The sequence below is a fragment of the Phocoena phocoena genome, chromosome 4 (genome assembly GCF_963924675.1).
Source record: "Phocoena phocoena chromosome 4, mPhoPho1.1, whole genome shotgun sequence".
Lineage (NCBI taxonomy): Eukaryota > Metazoa > Chordata > Mammalia > Artiodactyla > Phocoenidae > Phocoena > Phocoena phocoena.
This window is the reverse complement of record NC_089222.1, coordinates 50,593,938-50,616,129: the sequence shown is the minus strand read 5'-3', so window position 1 is coordinate 50,616,129 and position 22,192 is coordinate 50,593,938. Positions and strand designations below refer to the sequence as shown.

The window sequence follows — 22,192 nt, the reverse complement described above, 5'->3', positions numbered from 1 at the left end:
TTCCCCGATCACCCCATCTCAAGCAGAACCCTCATCCTAGCCCCAGTGCCTTGCCACTGTCCGTTTTAAACTCTTACACTTTTTTGTCTTCTATAGAGCCTATTAATATCTGAAATTATGTTATTTGTAATACTTTGTCTGCCTGTCTAATTATTTGCCTGTCTCTCTTCCCCACAAGAAAATAACTAGAGGGAGAATTTGTTTAGCTACTGCTGTATCCACTAGAGCCTATTATAGTGCCTGCCGCATAGTAGGTACTCAATAATTATTTAATGGATTTATTTCAAGGGGAAGCTGCCAGAAAGATTAAAAGGGCTAGGTCTGTATGAGTAAGTAGGAACCATTTCCCTCCTCCTTGCTGGGCTGCAAGCAGAACCAAGGAGTCTGTAGCTTTGTGCTGTTTAAGGAGGTGATGTGGGTGAAGACGATGTACCCATCCAAGTAGAGCAAGCTCCCTCACCGCTCCAGATTATTCATTTTTATTCGCTGGCTTGGCTCTTGCCTTTCTTAAAAGTGAAAATAAGCTGGCCTGGGGCTCAGGGCTTGCATACTCACTACAGCTTTTAGAAATAGAGAGCGAGGGAGTGGTGTGGACGGTCCGGGAGAGAGGTGATGACTTCAGGCATGTGACATCTCTGCGGCGATGGAGCCGCATAGGCATGCAGTAGTCACACCGAAGGGGAGGCTGGACGCGCGTCTGTTACGTGGACTCTGTTTCTTTTGGGGGGTGAGCAGCGGAATTAACGGAGGGTCTGAGAGCCCGTGCTTGAGCATGTAGCCTCTTTCCCCACAGGTGGGTGAGGTACCCGCCTGGCTCGCCTCCGCCGGGACCCCCGGTAGCGATGGCCCCGCCCTGAGCGGGAGCCTGATCTGTCTCTCCTGACGCGCAGCTCCATTCTGAACCTGCCCGGCGAGTCGACGCTGCGGCGGGACTTTCTGAGGCTCCAGCTGGCCAACAAGGAGCGGTCTGAGGCCCTGCGGCGGCAGCAGCTGGAGCAGCAGCAGCGGGAGAACGAGGAGCACAAGCGGCAGCTGCTGGCGGAGCGCCAGAAGCGCATCGAGGAGCAGAAAGAGCAGCGCCGGCGGCTGGAGGAGGTGAGGACCCGCTCGGCCGCCTCTGCGACCCGCCCCTGTGGCTGCGGCCCCCTTCCTGGGTGTCCGCCGTGGCCCGGGGTCCCGCCCGTGAGGTCGAGGCCGTAGCCTGCTTGGAGCGCACACAGCTGAACTGCAAAGGAGGCTGCAGCCAGGCGCTCTTACAGGCGGGGGACTTCCCTTGCTGGGGGTGGTGTGACCTTGGCGTGGTCACATCAGGAAAGCAGGTGAAGGCTGCAGCCCCTTCAAGTCTTGCTCAGGTATCACCTTCTTAGTGAGGCTTCCTTGACTCCCTCACTTAAAATCACAGCCCCTCTCTACATCATGTCCCGTCGCTCTTCCCTGCTTAATTGTTTTTATATAGCTCTTATCACCTTCACACGTGTGTACTTCATGTACTTTCGTATATCTGTCTCTCCGCACTAGAATGTAAGCTCCCCGAGGACGGAAGATTCTTTTATCCCTATGTATCTCTACATCGTGTATCTAGACATTAGTGTCTAAAACAGTGACCATCACACAGTAGGCACCTCCTAAATATTTGTGGAATGAATGAACTAATAGACAAGTGAATGAGTCAGTGACCAAGAGGTGAAGTATAGGTGTTGACTAGACCACAGTGAGTAGGCAGAGAAGCGAGACGTCAAATATGGAAAAGCAGGGCCTGCCTATTGCTCCTCCTTTGTTACTCCTCTGAACACTGAAGAAAGCATTTCCCGAGTCCTTCCACGCACGCCTTGGTACCCAGGGCCTGTCCCGTAGCTAGTGGGCAAGACTTGCCTTCACCAATAGGTGCGCTGTCATCTGTGTGGGAACCCGTAGCGCCAGCCACACTTTCCTGCATGGCTTACCCTGGGCCAGGCTCTCACCCGTGTGGTCTTACAGACGTTTATTAAAGCCTCTTTCCCAGAACTTTGGTCCAGGGCCTCCTTCCTCTGCCAAATAAATCAAAACCTCTAGACAATTAGGAAACAGAGAGACCATAGCTGTTGGGGAAGTTGGATGGCAGATGAAAGCTTCGCTAACGGCATGGTAATGGGGGAGTAATTTTACAGTTCTCCCAAACACCATCTTGCCCCTCATTAACGGTTTACAGCAATTCATTTGCTCTGTCAGGTGGCCACTGCAGCTAGAGGGTGGTGAATTGCAGACTCCAAGAGCGGCTTGCTTTTTAAGTCGTACATCCAGGTCCAGCCTTCCCGGATCAGTGAGGGCTTCCGTTCCAGTTTGCAGTAAATCCCGTCAACCTCATTATGTCCCTAGAGTATTAGTATGCAGACCGGCAGCAGTCATACCCAACAGTTACAATTACTGAGTGACTTCTGTGTGCCAAATACCGGGTGGGGTGCTTTGCTTATATCCAGGATGTCACCACTATCGTGGATTTGTGTATATCCATGATCTCTCGCGCAAAGTGTGCATATCTCCATTTAACAAAGAGGAAACTGAGGTTCAAAGACGGGAAGAAATTGGTCCCACGTCACGGAGCCAGTGCGTACAAAGCCAGGATTCACACCCAGGTCTCCCTTCTCCCAAGGGCCATGTGGGCTCTGATGCACTAAGGGCAGATATGTAATCAGAGCCGTGAACTGTGATCCTCAGAACTGAACCTTATAAGCGTCTGCAAACAGCAGTAGGCAGATGAAGGACTTCCCAATCTAAGTAAGTAAGTCTAGGATGTTGTCGGAGGGATGAATGCTCAGCCCATAAAAGGTTTGAAGGTCACCTACCATCCTGTATTCTCAGAATTACACTATAGTAGACAGAGGCATTGTAGTGCTGAGGGGGCAGAAGCCTTCAAAGCGCAGGCAAAGGCAGGGTGAAGGGAGGTGGGTGGTAATTAGCCAGCTCTCAGAAGCAAAGTACAAAGTGTAGGAGTGGAGGTGCCTGCCTCACCTCCGGTTACTCTCCTGGGCACGAATTGAGATTCTCAGACAGGTCCTTGCAGCTGTGCCTCAGTGTCACTTCCTTCCGCCCACCCAGGCCGGCTGCAGCCTCTTGGACTGGCCCCCAGCCCAGCGCTACACCGTTTCCTTCAGTCTCTCGGGTCTCCTGAGGACCATGGCCTCTGCTGTCTGGATCCAAGGCTTACTCCCTTTAACTTCTGATCACGCCTCTCTCCGCAGCCAGTACCCTCTCAGGCTCTGCCCCCCAACCCTGCCTTTCCTGCTGCTTTCCTGATTTGTGGTTTATTCCTTCCAAGAGCATTTCCCGAGGCCCTCGCCTCATTGGAGCATCATGCCCTGGAAATCTGGACCATTTGCCTTTCCCCTGTCTGGCTAATGAGCTCCTTGCCTGGTGATTTGCTACACTTAGTTTCAGGCTAAAAGCATTTACCGAGGGCTTCCCTGGTGGCGCTGTGGTTGAGAGTCCGCCTGCCGATGCAGGGGACACGGGTTCGTGCCCCGGTCTGGGAAGATCCCACATGCCGCGGAGCGGCTGGGCCCGTGAGCCATGGCCGCTGAGCCTGTGCGTCCGGAGCCTGTGCTCCGCAACGGGAGAGGCCACAACAGTGAGAGGCCCGCGTACCGCAAAAAAAAAAAAAAAAAAAAAAAAAAGCATTTACCGAGTAACCCTAGAAAATCCCCTTGTCATCCCATAAAACGTTTAACATACCAGAGAATGCAAACACGTGTACACAGACACACAAGCACACTCTTACATGAATTTCTTTCTTTCTTTCTTTCTTTTTTTTTTTAATTTTAACACAAGGACTCTTGGCCTTTGAACCTAGATCCTCAGTTGGTACAGTCTTTTCAGAGGATGCATTGTATTGTTTTGGTTTTCTTTTTTTAGATTTTCTTCCTCTTGTACCTGGTTTACTCTATTTAAACATTATATGGTTTTTTTTTTTTCATCAAGTTGCTTGAATAACAATTTCTAACAGTTAGGAAGCACTTGACCATAAGACAGGTACTCTGTTCAGTACTTCACGTGAATTGTCTCATTTAATCCTCACAAGAACCCCCAGTCTAAAGATAAAGCAGCTGAGTCTCAGAGAGGTTAACAACTTGCTAACGGTCACACAGCTTGAGACAAAACGAGGTTTCAAACCCAGCAGATTGGACTCCAGAGCCCAGCCACTGTCACTGCATATGTCCTGCCTCGCCCACGGCAAGCCAGAGTCAGTGTGCTTTTCCATAGTTTTCACCTGGCCTCTGCTTCTGTGGTCTTTTACACCGAGAATTTAAGGATTTCTGAGCAAAGTCAAAGAAGCTGCACTCAGCGGGGGCTCATCTTTGAGCTGGATTCTGGCTCTCAGTCTCCCAGTCAGAGCTCCTGCCAAGGCCTCCTCGTGTCTGTTCTCTTGCTGCATTTTCTGGAGCCTCTATCTTGGATGTTTTCAGGCTCAGTGGGGCACAGGCATCTAGTGGGGCACACCCTCTGTGTCCCCACCCCACGGGCACAGAAGGCGTGCATGGAGACACTTTGCTCTAGGCATCAATGGGCATGCGCCCTAGCTTCTCACCAGAAGCAGGAATGCTTGTGACCACAGGGCATCAAGAGATTTTATCTGCTTTATCTTTTGATCCTTTATCTTGCTTCTATTGTACAATACAGAAAAAAAGAAATACTGAATACTCAGATGACTGTAAGTTCTGAACCCCTAAGTGATGACTGTCCCCGCCACCCGGGATTCCTCTCCCGCCTCCGGTCCTGCTGGATCCCATCCACGTCTGCTGCCCTGGCCTGTGGTGACCACTTCTGTTTCTGTTGCCGAGTAGGAACTTGCACTACATTGTCACATAGAAACAGTTAAAGCCGGTAGTTAGGCTCGTGAACTTCGCTTCATTGTGAGCCAGGTGGCCTTGTGTAGGCATCCTGGGAAATACATGCCCTTTTCCAAATAAAGGCCCTTCAGACACCCCTTTGGTGACCCAAGGCTGTGTGGGTTGTAGCCTCTGACTTCCTCAGTGATCTCAGATGTCACCTCCGACCAGAGTTTCTAAGGAATCCTCGTCTGCCCTTTGCTATTTATAGGCAACCATGTGGTTTTGGCTAGGTTCTAAACCAGGATCTGTATATTCTTAGGACTTTGTACACTGAATGTAGTCATTTACCAGTTTCATGAAAAGGACGTGGCTTCAGGCCAATTAAATGGTAGGTACACGACACCGCTTTTGACCAATGATAAAGTACAATTTATAACTAAGTTCCAAGAATCGGATTAAACCCAGCTAAGATGATTAAGTCCATCAATAGTGAGAAAAAGTACGTAGAGGGCTTCTTCTATTTTTATTCAGTTCAGTAGAAGTTTCTGGCACTTGGCCTAGTCAATGCACAACTTGTTTTACTCTCCATCACAGAGTTAGGGTCCAGGAATCAGGACCCTGAGGTGCTGGGGCACCTACTCTGGTCATCTTTTCAGACCAACCTTGGGTGGAAGATTGGTGGTGATGCTTGATTCTGCTCAAGAGTTTTGAAATGATGTTAGTAATTACTATATATATTTTTCAACTAGCTGAGAGCCTTCTTTCTATACCTTCATTGTGGGGAGAGTATCTTTGAGTCCCAGAAATGAATCACATTGACCCCAGGAGCACGAACCTGCTCCATGGTAGCAAGTTTTATTCTTCGGAGAATTGTATTCAGTTCTTTAAGCCACCGAGATCTCATTTGGTGCCCTCAAGGCGATCATAACATCATCCAGTTGTAAAAACAACCAGCTCTAGCTGAAAGATATTATACTGCTCTGGTTCTATCACCAGAAAAAAAAAAAAAAAGTTAAATACCACCAGTATCTTACTGGCCAGTAATAGTTGAGCACGGATGTACAAAATGAGAGCCTGGAGTCTAAAATTCCCTATAAGCCTTTAGCTTTTTATTGTGAGTGACTGGGGCTTTTAAGGACATTGGGATCAAGTGTTTGTTTAAGTGTATGGTAGAATTAAAACTTTTGTCCTATTCCTACCGGCAGTCACTTGACAAATTTAGTGCCTGCATAGCTCCACTCTGCGGACAGCCATGCTGGACCCTGGGAATGGTCTGCCCTTGTGAAGATGAGATCTGTGAGGGAGACAGGCATTCAGCAAATAATCACCCAAATAACCATTTTCACCATCATTGCCAGACTGCTATGGTGGAACAGAATGGCGCACTAGGGGAGCAGACCACGGGGGTGGGAGCCTAGGCGGGCGTAGAGGCCTGTTGGTCAGCGTTCACCTGAAGGCAGTGAGGGGCACGCGTGGGTGCTAGGCAGGGAAGCCAAGGCACTGTGTTGCTGGTTTGCTGGTCTTCGTAAGCCTGGTTAAGGGATTTCATATTTTGTTCTAAGAATAGTGGGAAGTCATTGATATGTTTCAACCAAGGGGATATGATCAGATCTGCCGGTTTTTTTGCTGTTGTTTTTTGTTTTTTTTATGTGATCCTTTTTTTCTTACTTTGTATTGGAGTATAGTTGATTTACAATGTTGTGTTAGTTTCAGGTGTACAGCAAAGTGAATCAGTTATACATATTCACATTTCCACTCTGTTTTTTTAGATTCTTTTCCCATATAGGCCATTACAGAGTATTGAATAGAGTTCCCTGTGCTATACAGCAGGTTCTTATTAGTTATCTATTTTATATACAGTAGTGTGTACATGTCAATCCCAATCTCCCATTTTATCCTTCCCTCCCCCATCCCTTGGTAACCATAAGTTTGTTTTTTACATCCATGACTCTATTTCTGTTTTGTAAATAAGTTCATTTGTGCCCTTTTCTTTAGATTCTACATACAAGCGATATCATATGATATTTGTCTTTCTGTCAGATCTGCGTTTTTGAAATGAAACTTGGGCTGCAGGGAAAGTGGTTGGAAGGAAGCAAGAGTGGATAGGAGAGACCAGTTAGCCCAGGCCACAGAGGGTGGTGCTTTAGGTGGATGGTGGTTGGGTGGGGATTGAGGAAAGTGGGCACATTTGAGAGAGATGGAGCCTATAGCACATGCAGGATGCGGTGGTTGATCAGATGTCTTCCATGAAGGAGTGCAGGTGGTCACAGAAGGTTCTCCAATGTTAGGCTGGAGCGTCCAGGTGGAGGGCCAGGTTTGGGAGCAGTCAGATAAGATCAGTTTGGAATGTAGCGAGTTAAAGCTGCCTATGAGGCAGCCAGTGGTGATGCCACGGATGCAGTTGGATTATATAGTTAGAGCCAGAGAAGAGGGGTTGAGAATGGGAAGAAAAATGGGAATTATTGGTTTATGGTCATGGAGGTAGACATCGAGAGGAGGAGAGTCTAGGAACTAGACTCTGAGAGCAAGAGTAGGGGAGGAGAAGCAAGCAGGAAGACTAATAAGGACGTAAGAGAGTTGAATGTTGTTGCAGAGAAAACTGCATATTCAAGCGGACGATGGAGTTACAGGACCAGCTCTGCAGAACGCTGCCCAAAGGAGTAAGCCAACAGCAGCCCTTCGTTTCAGTGACAAAGAAGACATTTGAAAGGTAGTTTTAGTGTAGTAATCTCTAGAAATGTATCCGTTTCGTCTCTGCTTTGGAGAGAAGGAAGCAACCTGCTCGGGAAATCAGAAGGTCTAGATCTGAGGGCCACCGTGCACCACCTGCCTGCCTGGGCGGCTCCCTAAGTCTCCCCAGAGCCCCACTTCCTAAGCTCCACGAGGAGGCTTCTAAGAAAGCTTGTTCCCGCCACCAAAGTTGTTCTGAGGATTAACCAGGAAAATGGATGTAAAAGACCTGGCTTTGTCAACCGCCAAGAGCTAGACGGATCTCGCTTTCAACTGACTTGTCAAATCCAGGTTAAACGTGACTAATAGGCCCCACTTGTGCTTCCGTTTGGAGAACTTTTCGTACTTACATGCTCATCCATTGTGGTCAGATTTGCTCCCATCACCTCTCAGTATTCACTTTCACTCAGGGTGACCAGGCCAGTTTCACAGAAGCTGTGGCAGCTGGAGCGCAAATGCAGAAAAGCCACTGGTGGGTATGGTTACTCTTTGGGACCTCAGTCGTTTCTCCCAGGTGCTTTCAGACCAAAAAGGGGAAAAGGGAGATCAAGGGGAAACTGCAGAAGAGCCAGTGAGCAACAGAGCATTTGGGGAAATTCTGCTGAGAGTAGTATTTTGGCTGACGTTATCTTTCCTTATTAGATGTAAGTTCTTTAACTTTCCAGTGTCTCAGTTTCCTCGTCTGTAAAACTAGAAATAACAGTAGCATTTACCTCCCAGGGCTATTGTCAGGATTAAATGATTCAATTCAGAGAAAGACTTAGAAGAGCAGCAACACTTAGAACACACTCAGTAAATATTAGTTGTTAGCATTGTTGGAGTGGGTACCTTTGGCTGAAGTCCGAGGTATAATTTCCAAAAGTGTACTCTTTTACATGCGGCAGTAAAACCTTCTTGAATTTATTCAAATAAATGTACCAACAGGGAAACTTTTATTCATACCTTGGGAAGAATATATTTTTTTTTTTTGTGGTACGCGGGCCTCTTACTGTTGTGGCCTCTCCCATTGCGGAGCATGGGCTCCGGACCGCAGGCTCAGCGGCCATGGCTCACAGGCCCAGCCGCTCCACGGCATGTGGGGTCTTCCCGGACCGGGGCATGAACCCGTGTCCCCTGCATCGGCAGGCGGGACTCTCAACCACTGCGCCACTAGGGAAGCCCAAGGAAGGATATTTTTTTATAATACTGGTAGGGATTTGGTTATGTCATCAAGAGAAAAAAATATATATCCAGTTTTTAAGTGGCTGACTAGCAGATTAGTGTAGGGGCAAAGCACACCGGCTTTGAAGCTGTGGAGACCAAGGCTTAATCCTAGCTACGTGACCTAGGGCAGATTACTTGCCCTCTCTGACCCTCAGCTTCCTCATATACACAATCAAGATACTGTTTACTTGGCAGAATTGTTGCAGGGTAGATGTAGTCATAGGTACAGAAGGCTTGGCACAGTGCCTGACAGAAGAACGGACTGACATTGGTGGGTGAATATTTTATTGTCATTTTGCAACCGGTGGTTTCAACGTTGTTAGGTTTTTTGTTTCGTTTTAAGGGTTCTCTGAATAGATGGCATCTCCCATTGCCTGTCTTCCTTCATTCTCTAAGGTACCTTCCCTGTTTACTTTTCCATCCCTTTTTGAGGGCTCTTCTCTGAGAGCCCTCTTGCTCTTGTCTTGCTGGGGTCTGCATCTACTGTCAACATAGCTAGCAGTCCTGGCCTTCCAGCACAGGGAGGCAGCCCATTCTTCATCTTTCTGGATGCACCTCATCTTATAGGATCAGCTGCCACCTTGGAAGATCTCCTCTTCCCAGCCAAGCCTCAGAGGACCCTCCCCTGGGGAAACTCTGCTTTTGGATGGATGCTCTCATCAGTATTTCTTGTCACTTCCCACACTGTGTAATTATGATCCCATTGTCGCCACCAGTGGCTGCATCGAGTCTCATCTTCTACCAGCATCTAAACAAAACCCCTAAGAAGGTAGAGCTCTTGTGATGCCTGAAGAGTAAGCTTCTGGGCACCTGGGACACAGCACCTTGGCAGTGACCCTTTCTCCAGGAAGGTAGAAACAAGACGGTCAGGGGTATAGTAAGAGATTGCCTAGGTTTGAATCCCGACTCTGCCACTTACTGCCTTTGTGATCTTGGGCAAGACATGACTTCTCTATGCCTCCGTTTGCTCATTTATAAAATGGGAGAGTAACAGTTTCCAGGATTAAATGTTTCTACATACAAAGCACTTAGAACGGTAGCTGGCATCAAGTACCTGAATAATCAAGAAAAGAGTTGCCCATAAGAGGAACAGCTTTCTTTCCCATCATCCGCCTGCTGTGGCCGCCCTTAGTCATTTCTTTTCCGGGTGAGGGCTCACAGCTGACTGCGGCCTGAGCAGGCAGGAGACGGGAATGCTGCGTTCCCACGCACAGGCCACGCTCCCAGGCCCTCAGCTGGAAGAAAACACCATGAACAAGAATAACTCTCCCATTGCAGGGCCTGGAGTGTTAATTCGCTGGCACTGCTGAGAAGCAGCCTTTAATTCACTTAATCATCAACTGTAGGCGTCCTAATGAGTCCTGCGAGCGGCATCCACTGGTCGGGGGTAGAGCAGCTCTTTCTTCCTGGATGCTGTTAGCATTGGCACCAAGATTGAACGCTTACTAGCTGGGCTTTTTTGTTTTTTTTAATAACATCTTTATTGGAGTATAATTGCTTTACAATGGTGTGTTAGTTTCAGCTTTATAACAAAGTGAAACAGCTATATGTATGCATATATCCCCATATCCCCTCCCTCTTGTATCTCCCTCCCACCCTCCCTATCCCACCCCTCTAGGTGGTCACAAAGCACCGAGCTGATCTCCCTGTGCTAGCTGGGCTTTTGCTCTGTTATTTCAATAACTGAACAGAAATTATGAAACAGATGGAAGCCAGGCTGGCAAAGTGGATGCTTTTACTGTCCAGGGCAGGGCCTGCCCACGGCCTCTGACAAGGTCCGCATCGGGCACGCGTGTAATTCACACACGTGCTTCAAGAGGCCGTGTGGTTTGCATGGATGTATGGAATCCTGCTTCCCAGGGGATCCCAGAAAGGTACCCTGTTCTAACTTACCTGCCATGCTTACAGGAGTCTGGCTTTGTCCGCTTGGTCACCTGGGTCCTGTGAAGGGAGGGGCTTCCTGCCCAGGTGAGGAGGTTGGGCTGAAATTCCTGTACTGCAGCCTAAAATGCTACTGATATTTGAAATCCTTTTGCTCAGACTCCTTTCTACACTTTCAGGGACTGGGAAGGATATGCTAGTATTTTATATTTATAGCATTTCATACCGGAAGGAAAAGAAAAAACAGCATTAGGAAGTTTCTGGCCCTGGGTGTATCTAGGGCAGCTTAGGTGGATGACAGGGATTGCTTTTAAGTGACAGTGAGGAATGGGCATTACAACTGCCTTCAGTTGTCCGGGGTCTTCATGGAATCTCTTTTATTACATCCAGTCTGCATCTCTTACATTACACCATCATTATTCTTAGCTGTTCCCAACCATAGAACTACGATAACAAAATAGTTTCACAGAAAGTACTATTTCGCATGACATTTAAATCGAATTGTTTTTATTTCACTCGTGTTTTCTTCAGTCAATGAGCGGCTTCATGGAATCCTAGAGGTTGAGGAACATGAGACCTCAAAAGTGGTCTAAGCCAATTCTTCTCTCAAAGCAAGAATCCCTTTGACAATACTCATCACAGACATTTAACCTGTTTAACATATTATCTCTGCTTATACTTTTAGAGGCTTGAGGCAGCCTATTCTATTTTTGAACAACTCCTACTGTTAGAAAATGGATCCTGTTATTGATTCAAGTCCTTGTGCTATCCCTGCATTAATACAAATTATACCAAACAAAACTAAAACGCCTTCCACCTAAGCCCCAGAAATGGTTGAAGGCAATGATAGTGTTCTCGCCCAAATGTCACCAGTTCCTGCAACCTTGCTATATATGATGTAATTTAGCATCTTCACCATCATCCCAGATGTACGGGAGTGGCCCTCTCTGTAGACATTGTATTAATAAACTGGTTTATAATGGGCTTGTTTTCATAGGACTCAATTTGAAAGCCTCATATTAGGTCTTCAGAACGATGGCAGAAGGAATTTGAGAGTTACATCTGCACTTGACTTTTACACTAACCTACAGAGTCATAGGTGCTCAGGCTGTCCATTGGGCCATCTTGCTCCTCTAAATGATACCCAGGAAAACCAACCGTTCTCCCCAGGGAAACTGCAGCTCAGAGATAAGCTCATAAATACACTGACTAGCACCCAAAGCAGAGGCAGGACCAGAATTCTTCATGAAGCCTCCTCGCAGCTCAGCCTGTTTACAACTTTCTTTCCCCGTACTACCTGCATAAAGACTAGCTTGGCCCACATGTACCCAGACAGTGCTTCTTAGCCTTGGGGCTGCCTAGTGATCAAAAGTTGGCTAGGGAGCTCAAAAGAAGAGTCTCATTTAAGCTGTTAATTTTCTAGGAAAGCTCTGAACGGGTGGGTTGGATGGTTTATCTTTTTTTTTTTTTTTTCCTTGTTATTTACAGTTCCAGCTCATTTGTTTTTTTAACATCTTTATTGGACTATAGTTGCTTTACAATGGTGTGTTAATTTCTGCTGTATAACAAAGTGAATCGGTTATACATATACATATGTTCCCATATCTCTTCCCTCTTGCGTCTGGATGGTTTATCTTTAATAGTGTAAAGTACGTGTAAAAAGAAAAGAATGAGGTATATCTAGCCGGTCTAGTTTTCTCAGTGGTTCTCTGATTACTGTCTCTGTGAGGAAAAGACAGGTAGCAAAGTGAAGGTAGAGGGGGAAATGGCCACTTGAAAAAGCATTAATAAAACATCCTTCACTTTGTATATATAGACGTCTCAACCGTAGATGTCTTTCAGATCCATAGAGGCAGCATGGCAAGAGCCAGATGCAGAGTCTCGTTCTGGCTTTGCACTTACCAACTGAGTGAACTTGGGCAAGATATTGGCCTGTGTGCGCCTCGGTTTCCTTATCTGTCAAGGGATAATGATGGCAGTACATGCCTAAAGGGTTGTGATAAGAACTAAATGAGTTACTATGAGCAAAGGGCTTAGGACAGTGCCTGGCATCATAGTAGGCACTACCCAACTGTTTGTTCTTATCATGAATAATTATTATTCATTTTTGTGATTCTGATTACTTTGTAGTGAACTCAGAGGTGCCAGACTGCTTGACCATCATTCTCATTCTCATCCTCCCTATTTAAAAAAACGCTTGGAATCCCAGTGTTAGTTGCAAGGAATCATACCCTTGCCCTGCAGTGGGTGGTATGCAATGGTCTTTGCAAAGCTGAAACGTTCACAGATGTTAAAATGGGCAAATGGGGTACCCAGAAGCTTGAATGCCTCTTGTCACAAGTATAGCTCCTGCAAAGCTTATACAGAACAGTCCTATTTAAGTGAGGGGGCATGTGTGCTGTGCGGTCGATTCGAGAGACCACGCTGGGGCCTTTCATTTCGAATGTCTTTGAACAGAGAGAGCCCCTGTGTCAAGGGGAAGGTTTGAGGTACTTCCCAAGGAGCCTGACTTAATCCTGCACTGGCTGCTGTGCCGTCCTCTGGAGGCCCACTCTGGTCTTCCACAGTCAGTGGGGTCTCCTCTCACCACTTCCAGGAAGTCACCCAGGATGAAAAGAAGCAGAGCTCTCCAAGAGCAAGCCATAATTCTGCTTCACTTCCCTTCTCATTCTGAATTGTTCGTCGGTTTTTGCTTTGCGATGTAGCGTATTCTTGCTTAGACTCTTAGAATGAACAGACTTGTAAGATCACCTAATCTTCCCCCTCATTGAAGGTTTGGGTTAAGGTGACTCATTCAAGGTCATACGACATTCACGCATTCATTAAACAAATATTTATTGAGACTGTGTGGTATGGTCTGCAGTGTTTGTATCGGTGGCAGAGCACGACTGGAATCTAGTCCTACTATTTCTGATCCAGTGTTCTGTCCCTCAGGTCCTGTGGCCTCTCAGACCTACTCCCCTCCCCCGGTGATATGTCACTTTGCACCTGTAGGATATTAATTCTCAAATGTGAATGTTACCTTTGAGTCTGTATAATAGGAAACACAATGTGGGTAAAAGATAGAAGGGCCCAAAACCTTTACACGAAGGCAACTAGCCTTGTTTTCCCCAAATCTACCAGAATGTTGTAAGAATCAAACTCAAATTCAACCTGAACATTGAGCAAGTCGAAAAAAGCAGCAGAGTATCCTATCTGGATTGGATGCCTCTCCAATTGATAGAACACTCCGCCAGGTACTAGGGACTGGGGGGACAGTAGGGCACACAGTGCTCCCCCATTTTCCAGCCATGTGACATGGAGCAGTATACTTCTCTGAGCTTCAGTTTGCTTATCTGTAGAATGGGAATGACAGCAATAAACTTCAGAGTCACATTGTGGAATTTAATGAACTGAAGCATGTAAGTCACCCAACCCAGCAACTACCGGGCACACAGAGACAGTGCCCGTTATGATGATTTGTATTCATTCCATGATTTCCCTCAACTTGTTATGTGGCCACTGACAAGGAATTGAACCTTCCTAAAAGTCTCTAAATGAGGGAAATAAAGAAAATGACATTTGCATCACCCAACAGGGCTAATGTGAGGCTCCAATTAGAATAATATAGAATGAAATACTTCTTTTGGTAAAAAACAAAAACCAAAAAACAAAAAACCAGAAAAAGAACACCATACACACAGATTACAACCCTGGGCTTTTTCCAAAGATCCTGTATCCTTAGAATGATGGGTGAGCTGTACTTAGCCATATTTGCTCTGGTCCGTGGTACAGAGTTTTAGATTAGATAGGAGATTGGGCTAAGTTTCCCTGTAGGTTCCAGCCAGTTCTAGACACATCACTGTAGTTCAGTTTAACCACTTCTCCAATGAGAGGGTGTGGTAGCATCAGAGCAAATTGCTCCCCACTTCTGGGAAAATGACGTTAATCACATGCTCAGCTGACAGACACAGAGGTGGCATCTTCACGAGTTTAAAGCACCAAATGACAAGTCTACAGTTTCTCATTTATCTCCATTTTGATCTTCCCAAGGGAGATTTTGAGGTTTCAAAAGACGTGGAGGGCCAAGCTGTTGTTTGCCTGTGTATACTCCTCTTTATGACTGTTTTTCATTCCAAAAAGATGCTTTAAGGTGGCTTACAAAGATTAATGCAGAAACTAGAAATAAAATAAACAAGAAAAATAAGGTAGAAAGGAACAGTAAAGTTGAAGAGAAAGCAAGATGAAGCCAGGGTAGGGTCAGTTCATAGAACGCCTATACAACGTGGTGTCTGGGTGCCAGAGGTGGGTCCCCGTCTGACTCTGAAAGTCTTAGCAGCTAAGGAAACAGGCAGACTTGAATGGGTCAAGATTCATGTTGTCCGGATTAGAGTAGACCCATTGCTCAGGCAAGCTTTCTGAGATCATTGAAAACCCGTGCACTTGGGCTTCCCTGGTGGCGCAGTGGTTGAGAGTCCGCCTGCCGATGCAGGGGACGCGGGTTCGTGCCCCGGTCCGGGAAGATCCCACATGCCGTGGAGCGGCTGGGCCCGTGAGCCATGGCTGCTGAGCCTGCGCGTCCGGAGCCTGTGCTCTGCAATGGGAGAAGCCACAACAGTGAGAGGCCCGCGTACTGCAAAAAACCACCGGTGCACTCACCTGGGAATGGTTGAATAGTGCTAGGAATAATGTCTGAGTTATTTATATGAATAAACTCAGCACTTCTTAGCTTTTTTCCACTCTCCTCATAATACTGTAAAATGCAATTCATGTTCTAACAGGTCATCAAAGTCACTTCTACGAGGCCAGAGCACCCTGGTGCAGTACACATCTTTCTACTGGTTAAGCTTAATCCAAAAAGAACATTTAAAGGAATAAAAGGAAAGAAGGAGCAACTCCATGGCCTTTGTGATGAACACACATGTATATTATTTCTCACAACTTTAATGCAATTTGAATAGTTAAGGGCTAAGATAATATGCTCTTGACGAGCTGAAGGGGACAGGATTATTTCCTCCATTAAAATGAACATACTTGAAAGTACAGCCACACAGCCTTCACCTGGCCGTGGCCTGGGGGGAGCACCCACTGGGGAAGATAAAAACTGTGCTAAAAGAATCATTCTTTAGGAACACCAGTAGAAGGCAAAGGGACAAAAAGACCCCTTGATCTACTCTATGGATCAAGGCAACAATGACTTTAGCCTGGAAAAGTTTCAGAGTAGGTATTATCGGTCATTCCCCAACCAGAAAAAAAAATTAAGAAACTTGTAAGAACCTATTGAATGTCTAGTTTTATGTGCTGCAATTTTTGGAGATGGCTCCAAGAAGATGTGGATGAAAATGTACTTCTAGGCAGTTCAGTATATTTGGGGTGGGGGAGTGGGAAGTTCCTGCTAAGAGTTTAGAGTAGTTGGTTTAAGCTATTCTTTTTTGACAGAACCACTGTCATCTTTATGCGTAACTCAGTGACATTTAGAATTTTTTTTTGAAAGTTCTTTCGGAATTATTTGCGCTGTGAGTTTTATCTTATTTTATTTATGCTTTTTTTTTTTTTTTTTGGCCACTCTGCGTGGCATATGGCATCTTAGTTCCCCGACCAGGTATCGAACCTGGGCCCCCTGCACTGGAAGCTTGGAGTCCTAACCACTGGACTGCCAGGGACGTCCCTCGAAAAATTTTTATTTCTTCCCTTTTCTACTCCATCCAGCTTAGACTCCTATTCCCTTATTTTCTTTTCCTGCCTTTCTCTAAGATGGAAAATAAATCCCATGCCAGTGCCAATCGTGGGTGGCTCTCTTTTTAGAAAAACACTCCAAGCCTTGTCTATGCTCAGCATAAAAGAATATTCTGGGCCGGGAGGGTGTCAAAGGGTGAAGGGATGGTCTGAGGTTCTGTGAGCCTTTCTCCTCTTCTCTTGCTGCCCCATCTATAGTATATAAAACAACAAACATCAGTGGTATCAGGCCCTTTATGGGATATAGTGAGAGGTAAAAACCAGAGTAGAGCAGAGACCCTGCCCACGATCTAGATTGCAGAATAAATGAGGCATTTCAAATAACCATAACATAAGGCATGGTATGCTATAAGCACTGATAGGAAGGGAAATGTACCCCCCCGCCGCCGAAAAAAAATTAGGATGGTACTGAATTGTCTGCTTTTGCCGCAAGTTTCTTACTCGGTTCAATTGAACAAAATCTTTGCACCTGCCAGGTGCTAGGCCCCCCGTGAGGGGCTGGTGGGTCCAGTGGGGGTCAAGCACAGGCCTTGTCTCCGATTGCTACTTCCAGCAAGAGTCATCAGAGCTTTGTAAAGGTGTCTGCTTGAGGCCAGGGACTTGGTCTTTCTCTGACATGTTTTGATATGTCGCCTCAAACGGTCCCACAGCCAGGAGGAGAGAGAGCAAACAATTTTCCTGGAAAGGTGATTAACATTGAGGTACAGTAGCTAGAAATTGGCGAGGTGCCTTCCGCAAGGTTGGGGAAGTGATTTATTTTTCCAGCCTCACCACAGGAGCCAAGGCCCTGGCAGATGCCTCCATGCCTTAGCAGCAGCTGATCCAGATGAGATCATTATTAATTATTAGTCACTTTAGAGTGTCTTTTTCAGAAACTACAGAGTTCTTGGGAAGCCCAGACTCTCCTGAGTTGCAATCAACACTATGTACACCTTGCACAGGGACCTGAGTGGCCTGTAATTATAAAACAGTATTGATTCCTGGAAAGGGGGTTGAAAAATGTACAAATCCTTCACATAAAAATCAGCTAAATCTTCAAAAGCCTTGATTATATTTTTTCCTCAAGGAGACTGATGGTGGGAGTAAAAAACTTGAAATGTTAGCTAAATGAGGGCTGTTTCCTGCCAGGAGCCAGATCTGTACACATAATTATTTTATTCTCTGTGCTAGCATTGATTCACTTTGGTTGAGTGTTGGAAATATCTCTGTTTTGGGTCTGTAATCCAAATTATTCAGTCAGTTCCTATGATGATGTTTTCTACTCGCATCTTCCTGTATTATTTTTCTGTAAAACAAATAATCACATGTCTGGAACTTGACTCATCCCTGCCCCCCAGCACACCCCTCATTCCCATCCCTAAATTTGTATATCACACCACCTGCCATGCTCCTGGGCCAGAAACTTCACTCACCACTCACCCCATAGTCACGAAATTCTGCCCGTTTTATTTTTGACCTAATTCTAATTTCTGCTTCTAAGTTGGCATCCACTACAGTCCTGTTGGAATGACTGGAAATCCGGATAGATTTTAGTTTTTCTTCCTTTTGGCTGCGTCTCAGCAGCAATTACGAACATGGATTCTCCAGCTGCCTTTGCTTAGCTCATGGGTGCCCTGTCATCTTCTGTCTGGATCCATAGAATGGCCTCACATTGCATTTTCAGCTTCTAGTCCTGTCCATCCCGTGGCGGGTAGGAGCCCCCTTGAAAATGCAGGTTTGGTCATGGCATTTGATGGCATATAGACTTCCAGCGGCTCCCCATTGCCTACAATCTAAGATGGACAAACGATTCTTCATCTGCAAGTGATAGACATTGGGTTTCAAAAGATGCAGTTTATCTCCCAAGCCTCAGAGACTGTTGGAAGAGAGCGGGTCTGGAGGATTGCAGGCACCAGCCACATCAGGAAGGCCACCTCGTTCGTGGGCTTCTTTGGCACTTTGACTATCTGTGGTTGGTTTAGCTGGGCTTGGGACAGAGAGGTTTTGTCCTAGACAGCTGTTTCCCAGGTTTTATAGAGCTAACGTCTCGGTGAGATACAGTCACAGCCCATTTTATTTCGGATACCCCATGCTTCCTCAGCAAGGCAGTGAAGTGCTGTTGAGACTGTTACAGGGGAGTGGACCCTCTGATCGGCCCCTCCAAACCTTGTATTTGAGGAAGAAGAAATCCTAGTGCCAGTACGGGGCTCCAACACAAAGGGCCTGCAACATTTCTCAAAAGAGGCACTACTGGCGTGTGGTACGGGGAAACACTTTGTAATGTATGAGTGTCCCACACATGCCAGATGCTCCAAGGATTGGGGAATGGTACCATCCCTACCTAGGAGACCTTGGCTCCGGTCACTACTCCTAAGATATTTTCCTTACTGAGAATATAATGAAGGACTGGATTAATTATGATCTGTCACTCCTGTGGCCTCTTCATCTTCTGTATTAATTGAGTTCAGACTAGAGTCACATTGCCTGTCTTTGAAATCAAGCTCCACCGCTTACTGAGTATGACCTTGAATGTGGGCATGACCTCAGACAACTACTTAATCTCTCTGTGCCTCTGTTTTCTCATTTAAAATAGGAGATAGTAGTATTAATTACATCTACCTGAAAAGATTTTTGTGCAGATGAAATAGGATAAAGCATGAAAGATGCTTGCCATGACGTCCACTTTCAGAGGTATAATGATTGTATGGGATGATGGTGGCTCCTGAGCTTAACATCGTACTTGAGTGACAAGTTGAAATTGACACTTAAAAGTGACTGCCCCAAAACAGAAGGGCAGCAGGGTCTATCAGAAAGTGGAGTGACCAGGTGGGAGTCAGTAGATTCTGTTTTGCCCACAGTCACAGTTACTGTGTAGCCTTGAACACGTCACTTCCCTTCTCTGGTGTTTGCTTTTTTTTTTTTTTTTTTGCGGTACGCGGTCCTCTCACTGCTGTGGCCTCTCCCGCTGTGGAGCACAGGCTCCAGACGCGCAGGCTCAGCGGCCATGGCTCACGGGCCAAGCCGCTCCGCGGCACGTGGGATCTTCCCGGACCGGGGCACGAACCCGCGTCCCCTGCATCGGCAGGCGGACTCTCAACCACTGCTCCACCAGGGAAGCCCCTGGTGTTTGCTTTCTTGATACATTTGCCCTACGTGGTGTCCAAAAGACTGAATGGCATGAGCATTGCGAATGTGCTAAAGCCTGTAACATCTCACAAACAGTTTGATGATATATAATGAGTAACTGATTAGACATCGGTGTTCTACCTACCCCTGATTTGGAAACCTTCATCAGCCAACTGGGAGGACGCATTGAATGGGAACTTCTTGGGAGATGTGTAAACCTGGGGAGCCCACCTGCGTGGTAAACACTGAATTGCTCTCTATCAGCCCATCCTGGCCAATGCGTCCCCCAATGGCATAGGCGAGGAAACCTCAGGCATGCAGGCATGTCATTAAGAGCTCACCACCACGGTCCTGCTGGCTTCCCGACACCCTTCGCCACTGCCCCTTCCCTTCACGGTTGTCTGCTTGTCGCCCCACAGCAACAAAGGCGAGAGAAGGAGCTGCGGAAGCAGCAGGAGAGGGAGCAGCGGCGGCACTACGAGGAACAGATGCGCCGGGAGGAGGAGAGGAGACGCGCGGAGCACGAGCAGGTACAGCTGGGGCCCCACAGGCGGCCCCGCGGGAGCGCCAGCACCAGCCGCCTCTGGGCTGTGGGTCACCTGCTCTTAGGTCTGCTCAGGTTAAGCAGGTTTTTACTCTTCCTCAAGCAACTATTCTCACCTATTCAAAAAGTCAAACGCACAACCTCGGCAAAGCCCACTCATTCAACCTGGCTTCCTCCCCGGGCCGAAGTCCCCTGACGCACCTGGATCTCGTGATTTTCCCAACCCTGGGCATCTACTTTGAAAGTAGCACTGGAGCGTGATAAACAAGCCAAGGGCTCCCCTTTCATCGCTTCAGAAGAGCTTTTCTACTCAGGCAGCTCCGGTCTCCAGGACTTGGAGCCATCGATGCAGGCCCTTTCTCTCTTTGTTAGAATCACATTCTGACAGTGCAGTGGAACTGCAAGATGGTTCCGTTACAAAGGCAGTGCAGGATGGCATTCAACCATTATTTTACCCCTGCTGCTTGCACAGGAGCCTCTGAACTTTATAGCATTGTTCATTTCAGGAAGCCCCTAAAGAGGGAACCTGTCATGAAAAGTTTTAAAATATAGCTCGGTTCTCCAAACCAAAGAATAACTAACAGCAAAGCACTGAGCCATCTCAGTCCGCTGCAGTTGCAGGTAGAGGGCTTGTGCTTTTGACTGCACGGAAACGCTTTTGCTTCGGTGCGGGGTACCTTTCCTGTTTAGCGAGGAGGTGTCTGGGTATTTTTTCCCCTCCTTCCTTCCACACTTCACTTGGCAGCTCTTGTCACCTTTGAAATTACCGGTTCTTTTTCTCTCTTTCTTTCTCTCGTTGTGTTCCTCTGAATTCTCTGCCACCTACCTCTCCAGGAGTACATCAGGCGACAGTTAGAGGAGGAGCAGAGACAGTTAGAGATCTTGCAGCAGCAGCTACTGCATGAACAAGCTCTACTTCTGGTAATGGGAAAGCCAAGCCAGCTGACCTGCTCTGTGTTCATCGCACGCGCACGTGTGTGTGTGTGTGTGTGTGTGTGTGGTCTCCTCTAACATGCCAGTCAGGAAGGAGGGGATCCTCCAAGCCTCATGGACCTGGAGAATCTCCTAAAACTTAATTCGTTTCCTGACCCAGTGTGCTGAGTCAACGTGTTTAATATACTTGTTATGCATTCTTTATTAACTCCAGCTATTGGTGAAACTTTAACATGAATCCAGCCTTATTATAAGTTCAGACTGTTTTTGAGACCCACTGTGTTTATTGCAGAGCAATGTTTGAGGTCATTTGCAACATGCTGGAATACAATCACAGCAAAGCGCCCCGTAAGGACCCGCTCAGCTCTGTAGTCATGTTTCATTTGCAGACTATTAGTTTTACCCTTACGATGGGAACATTTTGTGTTCCCTGCTCAGGCGGCTTCCACTTGAAGTACTTTTTATTATCATTACTGCACTGCTCTCCAAATGAGCTTCTTGGTGTATCTTTTTTTTTTTTAACTGAACTTTTTATTCAGTGGCACTGTGATATTTTTTTTAGCCTGTACGTGGTTTTTGCTAATGGTTTCGTTGGTCCAAGTTTTGTTAAACAAAAGATGATTTAGGCAGTATCTTTAGGTACTTATTTTGTTTTGTACTTAATTGTACATGTTTGAATGATTTAATTACTAAACCAGGAAGTGGACGGTTCCTTATAGGGGTTGCGTGCTGACCCTCCAAACGTCCTCATTATTGCCACTTTCTTGGTTCCAATTCACCAAGGGCAAGTCACTTTGCAAAGGGTGGTATTCTGTAGGGGTTGCCATTAAAACAATAGTGTTTTCATTAAATGCCACATTCTGTGCAGATGCTAACCCAAGGCTGTAGTTTATCTCTGTGGCACATCCTGATGTCCTCTTGTGGTTCTGTTGGTATTAAGGTCCTTTGTTATTTATCATCTCTTTTGGTTCCATTGCATGCTTCACTGGTACTGGCCAATGGTTTCCGTATGGTGATTTAGCCTTTTCTTTGTTCTCCTTTCCTGATCTGGACAGGAATATAAGCGCAAACAGTTGGAAGAACAGAGACAAGCAGAAAGACTACAGAGACAGCTAAAGCAAGAGAGAGACTACTTGGTTTCCCTTCAGCATCAGCGGCAGGAGCAGAGGCCCGTGGAGAAGAAGCCACTGTACCATTACAAGGAAGGGATGAGTCCTAGTGAGAAACCAGCGTGGGCCAAGGAGGTAAGTCAGCAAGCAAGTACAGCCTGTACCTG

General features: G+C 46.6%; 1 protein-coding gene across 1 annotated transcript in view; it reads left to right on the top strand.

Moving 5' to 3' along the window:
• The window catches only part of TNIK (TRAF2 and NCK interacting kinase), a 414,109-nt gene that overhangs the window by 314,847 nt on the left and 77,070 nt on the right, over positions 1-22,192 (top strand). Inside the window, exons 12-15 of the mRNA XM_065876880.1 lie at positions 891-1,095; positions 19,859-19,969; positions 20,818-20,904; positions 21,972-22,160. Coding sequence (XP_065732952.1) covers positions 891-1,095; positions 19,859-19,969; positions 20,818-20,904; positions 21,972-22,160 — 592 coding nt within the window. The remainder of the gene's footprint in view (positions 1-890; positions 1,096-19,858; positions 19,970-20,817; positions 20,905-21,971; positions 22,161-22,192) is intronic.